Here is a 10,568-nt window from a genome sequence, read left to right as displayed (position 1 = left end):
TGTCGAGATTCGAGATGGATTTGAATCCACAAAGTTCATCAATGTTTTTCTCATGATAAAAATGATGAATCTAAACATTACCAGTGCCATGATATTAAAACTATATTACATCTATCAGGTACTCACTCTTTAAGTCCCACTTTTAATTAAAGTGCATCAAATACATGGCAGCAGATGATGGATGGGTTGCGACAGGGCTGAGAGAATTCAAGTCCAGTTCTACACCATTTAGTCATGGATGGAGATAGAGATTACAATGGCTTTCAGAGCCAAGATTGGCCTGTATGAGAAGTAACAAGCCTATCCAATTGTTCACCTATCTGAAAAAAAATGGAGACCCACAGATGGGTGCCATGGTGGCTTCCAAAATTGCATATGATTGATCTATGCATTACCTTTTCAAGTTCCTTGTTATGTTCATTTGAAACTTTTTTCTTCTTTCAACACTGTTGGAATCTGTTAAAAACACAAGTTACATGCATATCATACTTATAATATCCTTACTCTCTACTTTAATTACAAAATTACAATAACTGTTAATCACATTGTTATATCAAAGAGAGTATGAATACATTCAGAAGGCCACACCACATCAACCTTTTTCGGTTCCAGCAGAACAGAATCCGTCCAAGCTACTAGTGATTTACTGCCCAATGACAGTGATCCTTGGACCCCTTGGAGAAGTCCCTTACCTCTGCCTCACCATGTCCTCCCTTGTTAACACCCATGCAGCTGCAATACTCACAAATTTGTGTTCTTGGTGAGGAAAATTTAACCCCACCCAATTTAACAAAATTTCAAAAATGGATCCACGATTGGAACGTGGTTCAAAAATTAAATACATCGTTAGTTCTATCAGCTACGGGCAGATCTGGTAATGGATGGTTTGTATCATAGTTTCAGACCAATCCCTCATCAATCTGCCATGGGGCTGGCAGTCAATTTTGCTGAGCCTCAGTTCAATTCAGTTTTCAGCAACCCCTAAGGAACAGGGTTCACATCACCATAGTCAATTTCTAGCCTGTAAGCATCTTCATCTTGGTTGACATTTTTCAAGAGCTTTGACTGAATTGACCAATTTTGACTACCCAATTAATTGAGGAGAGTTAGACACTGGATGACCGGATATGAGAACCAGCACCTTATATCCATTGTGTTAGTGTCGGATTTATTTTATGTTTTTTCTAAAAAAATCTAAGTACATGTTCAGTCTATCAAGGTAGGATCGTCGGACTACCAGCCTCTAGTCCAGATCAGACCAACATTCAGTCCATTTATGTAAACATCAGGTCCACTCATAGTCTCAATAGTGTATGCTTGAGTCAAGGATGTCTAAATCAGTTGCACAGGATTCACTAATCAGTTAGTAATACAACACATCATCCAATTTGATTTTCACACTTGCAATTACAATGTTACTTGAATAATTTCAAGACAACTTCCCATACAAATATATGTAGTCAATGCATACTACTCACAAAAATACCTATCAGCTGCGCAAATATAGGTAGACCCAAAACTCAGATCAACTCATTGTTGCTGATCCATAAGCATTCAAAACAATCAGCAACCTTCAATGAAGCAACCAAGGAAATGATTTGGAAACATTTCTGGAAAGCCCTCAAATGGTGATTCAGTCATGTCTTCTTGATAGGACTAGGATTCCTTTTCTTAGATTTGGGGCTTGTCATCTCCTTGAAAGCAGATGGACAGAGAGTATTTATCTCACACATGCCACATCGAGGTCTTAGAGGAGTACATACCATCTGTCCAAATCCAACCTGAATTTGAACACAACAAACAAAAAAAATAATCAATCTAAATGAGCCTAAGACTTGAAAACTCAGATGATTGTGCCAAGTTTCTGGCCATTATGCTTAAAAGGCATACTGTTAAAGCAGAAACAAGCATTCTTCAATATCTTGGGTGGCGTTAATAATCCTAATGCAATTTGTTAAAAAGATAAAAATAAAATAACATCAAGTCATACCAGCAGAGGATTTATCGGAACCCATTCTTCCTTTGGGAGCCACAGTTGCAAAGACTCTCTTGTTTCCTCAGGAGTTGAAGTTTTCTAGCAGAAAACCAAAAGAATTAACAAATAATGTAAAGCTTCCTTCAGTATCAAAAGGGGGAGGGGTAGAAGAAACTTATGAATCATGGTTGACAATACCAGCATCACAAGCTGTCTGGGCTTGCAGGATTCGACTCACTGTGACAATAACTATCTTATATCTAGTACAGCTTGCAGTACTATAAAAGATGAGAAGAATAAGTGAACTAGAGTTGTGCTGACTCTCTGATGGATTCAGCAAGTGGGAATTCCACTTATTTTAAATATGGCAGGTTTTGTAAGTAGGAGACACCACATCTGATAAAGCTAAAAATCGTGTATTTTCAGAATGGTACAATTCAGCTGGGGCTTGTGAATTTGTAGTTGATGACACTCTTGTCTTGCCTAGCACAACAACACAGCCTTATCCCAACTAAATGGGATCGGCTACAGATATCTTTTCAAAAACAAAGTAGGGAAAACTAAGGTCCCCATAAAGGGAAAGGAAAGTAAGAGAAACTTAAAAGAAATTGGATAAGCAAGGTAAGTAATGGAAAATGAATGATGTAGGTAAGAGGAAAGAGGATAGCCCAGTAATTCAGGAAAAACTCAGCTAAATGGTGTCGATAATGTGGATCCTTGCCCTCCAGTAGGCTCTATTTGAGGTCATATTCAGTACAAGACTCAAACTATGCATGTCATTCTTCACAACCTCACCTATGGTTATTTTAGGCTTGCCCCTAGCTCTTTTAGCTCCTTCAATTGTCATCAGATCACTTCTCCTTACTGGAGCATCCCCAGGCCTCCGTTGTACATGGCCAAACCACCTCAAGCGATATTCTAGGAGTTTGTCACTAATCGGGGCAACTCCCACATCTGCTCTAATACGTTCATTCCTTACTTTATCCTTCCTAGTTTTGCCGCACATCCATCTTAACATTCTCATCTCCGCAACACATAGCTTCGCCATATGACACTTCTTAACTGCCCAACATTCCTCACTTGTTTTTTTTTTTTTTTTGCATGAATATATAATGCGATGTTTGAGTTGGTCAAAACAACAGCATTTTGTTCTGCATCCAACTCCATGCATATTTGATACCTTTGAGCACAATATACAACATGCGACTCATCTTGTACAAAGATTGAGTGCGTGAATTATTTTAGTATTTCAAGAACTTAGGAGAGTCAAATCCCAAACCACCTGACCCTCCCAGTACATACTACCAAACCACCTCCCTTAACAGTCACACCCAGAGCATAGCAGAAGTGCATCTTCACATAAAACAAAGCAAATCCGTCTCCCCCCCCCCCCCCCCCAAAAAAAAAAAAACGAAGAGTTTCAAAGCAAAACCCAAAAACTGCTCCTTCAGGAAAGTAGAAACAGAGAATTTTCCCTCATGCTTCCTCTCCCTCAGCATGTCATGGCCAATCCTATTGATACTAAAGGCATGCATGGTTGCCATAATGGTGCAAAATACACAACCTATAGAAGGGTTATTGCTTGACTTGACCAGGCCAGACATAATCATGACAGTCAAAACAAACTATACGTCACTCTTAGACAGAGTTATGGCTGAATCTATGCTACCTATTCGGTAGACAGTATAGACACCAAACAGCATCAAACAGACGTCAGTGCAAAGAAGACAACTAGAACCTAAGATGAGACCCAACTAGACATTCTATTATAAACTGACAGTCATACAATTTGCATCCATCATACCACTGGCATGTCTTGGCAGTTGGCAAGTTCGGAATAGGAGGCAAACGGTCCATTTCACAGAAGAAGGTTACAATTATCTGGTCAGATCAAACTTTGGCATATTATCCCCCAACTGTGATGTCAAGTATTTCATCCCGAGGGAGGAAGTACTACATGGTTTGTACTTCATAGACCAACATTTCTTTGGTTCTCTCACATCTCTGACCAGTTAAGTGCCCTACATTTGGCAAATTACCTGTTTCGTGCCTGGCCGCGATACCCACCCAAGGCGATTGCAAATGCGATGCACATGAGTGTCTACGCATATCCCTTGAACATTGTTCCATCCTACATTCATAACCTAGACCATCACAGAAAATAAAGAAATTGAATGAACTAAGAAAGTATCTCAATCAATTCAAGTTAAATTATTTTATCCTACCAGGTGAGCCATCTTAGGACCTATTCCTGGAAGTGAAAGCAAATCTTCCAAAGAACTGGGAATATCTCCTTCATACTTCATGAGACAGATATTTGCAATTTTCTTCAAGTTAGAAGCCTTCCTTGAGTAAAACCCAACCTAAATAAGTATAATAATGAAGCAAGAAGAACTTGTAAGCATGTCAGCCTAATAGTGTAGACCATAAACATTAAATTTTTATTGATTTCCATTGGTCAAGTCACCGCTTAAATTGTTATCCCTCCCCTCCCAGCTTGAGTCAACTCAACCAGGAAAGTTTCTTCAGAAAACGAATCAAGTGGTTTAAGAGGAGGCATACTGGGTAAATCAAGCTCTTGATGGTTGCCTCATCAGCATCTACAATGGCATCAGCAGTCAGTAGACCATTTTGAAGTAGCCGCTGTATTGCTCCTGCACACAATTTAGCAAGTGAACAAAGCAGCTAGTAGGTGTAAAGGAATGGTCTGACAATTATAGGTGCAATTGCCATATATATAAAAGGATGTGCATGCAGGTTTTCAGGACCAATAGTTTATTTGTTCTGCCCAGGAAATATAGATAGAGAGATTGATAAACAGGCAGACACTTCAGTAAACTGCAATTTTAATAGCTGAGTGCATGTGCACCACCATCAAACGGATGTTACAAATAGCAATTAATGACCTGACTTGTAATACTCAGACTCTATATTGGCCCACAAGTGAACAAAGATAACTTATACAAAGTATACTCTGAAAGGGCAATATATCAGCATTGTAGAAGTGAATTCCTAAGACAAAGATGACTATTCGAACTTGCCATTAGTAACTGCATCCTTGGTTTGGCTTGAAAGTAGCGAAGACACCAAAACAGCAAATCGTCTTTCCTGATATAAATAAAGAAAAGGACATCAATTCAGTTATCAAAAGGGTAAGTTTACCCATTGACTGACATACATTTAAAGCATGAGCATTCAAATTTCATAACAAATATGAATATACTAACAAACGAACAAAAGCATTATGACTTCTGTAGTAGGTCTACGAACATTGTTATCAAAAGAAAAGATAAAAACATGAAAATGTTACTACTTCACCTTTATTCCTAAAATGGTAAATACAAAATTTAAGGCATCTCCATACAGTAAAAGATAATATGGTAAGTACAAACTTTAAGACATCTCCATACAGTAAAAGATGGACCTTATTCTAATACAGCCAGAACTTCAAGGCTTATATTTTGGAAAGTCATGGAAAATGATCCACACAAAATATTGCCCTACAGGGAGAACAGATCTTTGCAAGCAATAAGGGTATCCCACTGTGCCTCATAAGAGGAAACACATCATAAGAGTTCTTGATAACTAAACTAGGGACATAACAGTCAACAAATCTTCCAATATCTTGCATGTTTACCAAAAAATGTCTCAATATACAGGCAGTAAAGAAAAATCAATTTCTTTGAATGCCCATTTACAGAATGGACTGGACAACTTGATACAGTGCTTGAACGCTCATTGCTTGATACAGTGGTTAAAACTTGGGAAGCTAGCATGAGGAGGGTAAAAGCCTGAGGGAAGCCACATGCAAAATGCCTAAGGCTAGGACTGAATCCAGTCCATACCTCCCAGGACCTGTGAAAATGGGACCCAAACAGGTTATGAACTCACAGCCATGGTTCTAACTCTCAAGACGAAACCTTAATGTGATACCATTTTGTACCTGGTTTTGACATGTTACGATAATTTCGACCTGAACTACCTATATAAATTCACCTAACCCCATCGAAACTAGGGAGTTTCGACCTGAACCTGGTTGAACCACCTTATGTTTCGGTAAATGTTTTTATATTTGTTATTTCATTAACTTAAAATATTATTCATAAATAAGCAAATACCCCCCCCCCCCATTTTGAATCCAAAAAAATAATTAGAAAATCAAATTCCAATTCCAAAAGGACAAAAGTCAACCCCCCGTGAAATTTTCTACTTTCTAATGCTAAGGAAAACCTTGACCAAACTCCACATCCAACCCACAGGAACAACTAGATGCATTTTACTGACCTAATGATTCTATCCAAAAACTGTTGGAGAACCCTCTGAAATTGAGAGAACTATACTACCTTTGGTGGAAGAGTGTTGCCAGCTTTCTCACATCCCATTGAATCTACTGGAGCATCATCAGAAGACCTCATTTTACGTATCCCTTCAAGGACTTCTTCCCAATTACCAGGTGGTTCCACTGTATCAGATGAGATGAGTAATTAGAATTTTCTGTTGAAGGATAGGCCAGGAAGTCATTGTTAATACAAAAGGCTTCTTTTCCCTATCGAATTAAAGGGCTGAAACACAAAGATTTCCCAGGAGGTCACCATCACAGTACTACTCTTTAAGTTTAACTAGTTGAAAACCAGACGATAGAACCCTTCCAAATTAAAAAATCTTTCAGGACAGTTTTGTATTATCTTTGTGATTAAATGAAAAATGAAACAGCATTTTATCATTCATTATTCAACTATATTGGGTCAAGGAAATCACCTGAGTGGAAAAAATGGTGATTACCAAACTAAGAAAAAAAAAAGTTCATTGGGCCACATTCCTGCACCTTCTCACACATGTCTAGATGCAAAAAGAAGGCAATCACCCTCTACTAGACAAAAAAAAAAAAAAAAAAAAAAAAGGGTGTACCCAGTGCACGAGGCTCCCGCCACTGCGTGGTCTGGGAAGGGTCATAATGTACGCAGTCTTACCCCTACTTCGCAGAGAAGCTGTTTCCAGACTCGAACCTGTGACCATTTAGCCACAATAGAGCAACCTTACCGTTGCACCAAGGCCCATCCACAAACCAACCTCCATTAGACATATCCCAAAAAAAAAAGTCAGCATCAAATCAGACCAGTTTTCAACCCTACAAGTTGCCCAGCACAAAGTCGAGCCTGACTACTGCTTTATGCAAGCCCTCTGCAAGCAGCCAAGAGAAAATCCTGATCCTAATTATAATTTTTGTACTCAACACACAAAAAATTCTTCTTTAAAGAGTGACAAGGAATATAAGAAAGATTATAGGAGTTGATGGCTTCTAAACCAAAGGGCAATGCTATATCCATGTCAACATCTCAATTGGACAAGATTCTCCATTGAGCTTGTGTAATTGTGTTCATTGAATAACCTTTCTAAAATTCTTTCCTGAGGGCAAATAAGTATCAGGAAAGGCGGAAGACCTCATCAAACCCCTCATTGATGCAGTAGTGCTGGAGTGGTTGGACCAACATGACCGGATTTGGTGGCCTAAACTAAGACGAACCAGACCTAAACCATTTTTTTGGTTCAATAGGGGCTGGTAGAGATTTATTTCTATGTTGGGGATAGGCAATATAATCTTTTTATTTTATTTGGTTTTATTTTAGAAGGAGTTAGCTACTTAGGAGTTGCTACTTTCCTTCTTTGAGTTTATTTTGTTTCCTAGTTGAGTAGGTTTCTTTATTGAGTTGGATTCCTTTTTTATTTATACTATGTAAACCAACGATGTAGAATAGAATATGGAATGAATGATAGTTATTGAATTTGTAACTGAGTGCCGTAGTAAACCAACAGAATACAATTACTATCTATTGCTGCTCTGATACCATGTGATGAAATCAAAGACAGGAATAAACAGTACCTGCGATGGAGAAACCAAAGAGAGAAGAAGAAGAAAAGAAAAAGGAAGGGGCAGAGAAGCTAACCCTACCGTGAGCAACATTGCTTATTTAAAAATATTTAAGGAAGAAATTACTTAACCTTACTAAGTAAATACGCAAATAAAAGAAGAAACTTAATCCTACGGTAGAGAGCAACTTAACCCAACATTAGAAAAAATGGACAATAGACAGTAAGTATGAAACAGCAGCTTCAACAGTGGGAAAGACCCTTAAGACTTATAACCATCTTAATTATTCCTCCAAATACCTTGTGGTATGATAGATGAAGCATCCTTACTTCCCATAGGAAGCACTTTAGAAGTAGCTTTTGACTGTTCTGCAGAGTCATCACCATGCAGAAAGATTTAGGCTTTAGATAGAACAAAGTTTCAATATGTTATGCCAAAATAAGAGCATACAACCACTTAAATGAAAATAAATTACTCTGCAAACCCTAGTTGCAAAAGTCCTTTCAAACAGCCTAACCACCCACTTTCATATTATGAGTTATGACAACTATGCATTAATAAATTCGTTTGTATCTTTCTGAACTGCATTTAACATTAACTCTGATGCTAATAACATAAAGATTTTCTTCACTGAAAAATATAATATTCCATCATTTGGATACGCTTATGTCACTAAAGACATCACGTTGAACATTTCATATCACATTGTGTAACAGATGACAATTTGACAACCTTTTATTAATTTAATTATTGGGAGTGGAATTTTTATGCAGACACACACGTGTGTGTGAGAGAGAGAGAGAGAGGCAATAGCATTTTAGTCAAAAGAAAAACATCAAAAGGTTATCACTAAATGATCCAAAAATATAAAAAAAAGGGCCATAAACTTAATGATGAATCTTCCTCTTATTTTTAATTCTTCTCTACCCTTGCTCCCTTTGCACTTCACGAGTGCATCTTCATGTTGACTCAACCAAGTAGTTCTCAGCAACTTAACCAAATCAGAGCTTCAAAATATAGGGAAGGAAACCTGGTTCTATTGTTTAATTTCCTGAAACACACAAGACCACCTTGGTTACTGAGAGTTACCATGAACGACTGTTAGAACAGAGCGCCAACAAGTTAAGCTAGATGATTAATGTTAAACACAACCAGGAGAATAACAGGTCAATAAGATTGTAGACTAAACATACATAACTGCTGTACCCTTTAAAGGCTTCATATTTATGACATAGAATTTTTCTTTTTCCCCCCATGTAAAAGAATTAAAGAATAACAACATGAAAAGAGTGAGCTTTAATAAAATTTGAAATATATCCAGTCAGCCAACAATAGAGTAAGCTACTTTCTTGAAAAAAATATGTAATATATAACAGTTTGAATTCAAATAAAATTCAAAGAATCAGTGTAAATTTTCCAACTTGTCAATAGCTGTAAATAATGTCAAAAGTAAAGTAGATCGATAACCTACTCGACTGAGCAGATCCACTGCTCTTTCCATATGCAAACTCTTCAATTTCAGGTAAGCGACAAAACTGCACAGGGTAAATGGACCAATAAGATAAATATTCATTCATCGACATACCCCTAATATTCGACAAATCAAGCGCACACGGATACAAGTATGATATCTATCAAATGAAATTAATAACAGGTAACCAGGGGACAGGGAAAAGAAAGAAAGTAGAAGGGTTGCCAAGGAAAGAGAGGTCTCTAAACATCAGTCTCTTTTCCATGCCAGAATTGGCCAAGTTCTCTACCAAATTGTTGAAACTACTAGACAGTACAAAAGCATGAGAATTCCATATTGGCATGGAAAGTCAGAAAATTCAAAACTCCAAAAACCACAATGGGCAGAAAACAATTATCTTTCTTAGGACAAAGGAAAGAAAATATAACAGGAACTTTTTCCTTTTTGGATAATAACAGGAGCTTTATAATCTGAAAAATTGCATATATATACATGAGACTGATAAAATATTACCACTTCCATAAGATAATTTACGAAATAAAGTTAAAAGTAACATTTTACAGAATTAATTTTGGTTTAAGAAAAGAAAAAAACTTTTTCCCCCTCGAATCCACCCTTACTTTCAGTTCGACAGGTTCTGTTTTGAGCTCCTCTGTAGGGATTTGAACCTCCTTTTTGACTCTTTTCTTCCTAGTAAATACACGAACTTCTGGCCCAGAAGCGCCAATGGAAGATTCAGAACCTAAACGACAAAAAACAGAGAGTTGTCTTCTCGTAATTCAAAAGAAAACAAACTGAAGAATTTCCACATTTGAATGAAAAAAACCAAAAACTGAAAACGAACCAACTCAGAAATTTGAGAATCATCTTACCGGCTACTAACTTTGAGTTTGAAATTCCAGGCTTAGATGTCAATCTTTTGGAATAAAATCTTGTTGTGGCCATTTTGAATTCGAATTTTGCAGTAACAAATGGAAGTATGAAATTCCTAATGAAGGTGAAAGACATTTGGGCGTTTTGGAGGGAGGAATAAAATTTTATTATTAAATAGTAATAATTAAATAAATAAAAGACGATGTTTGGGTTATCTTCAAATCCGTCACACATCCGTACTTTTTTGGGTAACAATGCATCCGTACTTTTGGAAAGGTGGAACGTATTTTACCACAACTTTCCATAGATATTATATTGGGTAATAAGAGTTTTATGAGGGGGGAGTGTGGAGCGCTGGGCGGCATCAACATGTGGTCATT

The 10,568-nt window shown here is 37.3% G+C and overlaps 1 protein-coding gene across 2 annotated transcripts; it reads right to left on the bottom strand.

Moving 5' to 3' along the window:
- Positions 1-1,614: 1,614 nt before the first annotated feature.
- LOC122650282 (endonuclease III homolog 1, chloroplastic-like) lies at positions 1,615-10,345 on the bottom strand. Of its 2 annotated transcripts, XM_043843657.1 has the most exons (11): positions 10,188-10,345; positions 9,936-10,057; positions 9,316-9,379; positions 8,144-8,212; positions 6,319-6,437; positions 5,017-5,083; positions 4,538-4,629; positions 4,201-4,338; positions 4,015-4,119; positions 1,991-2,074; positions 1,615-1,781 (listed from the first exon to the last, which is right to left on the bottom strand). In XM_043843657.1, the coding sequence occupies exons 1-11, from the start codon at positions 10,321-10,323 to the stop codon at positions 1,638-1,640; spliced, it is 1,140 nt and encodes a 379-aa protein (XP_043699592.1). In that variant the 5' UTR covers positions 10,324-10,345; the 3' UTR covers positions 1,615-1,637. The 2 variants fall into 2 exon arrangements, with proteins under 2 accessions (XP_043699592.1, XP_043699593.1); XM_043843658.1 differs by lacking the exon at positions 8,144-8,212.
- Positions 10,346-10,568: the final 223 nt, after the last annotated feature.

Source organism: Telopea speciosissima, chromosome 2 (genome assembly GCF_018873765.1).
Source record: "Telopea speciosissima isolate NSW1024214 ecotype Mountain lineage chromosome 2, Tspe_v1, whole genome shotgun sequence".
In the NCBI taxonomy this organism is placed as follows: domain Eukaryota; kingdom Viridiplantae; phylum Streptophyta; class Magnoliopsida; order Proteales; family Proteaceae; genus Telopea; species Telopea speciosissima.
This window is presented reverse-complemented; position numbering and strand designations above follow the sequence as displayed.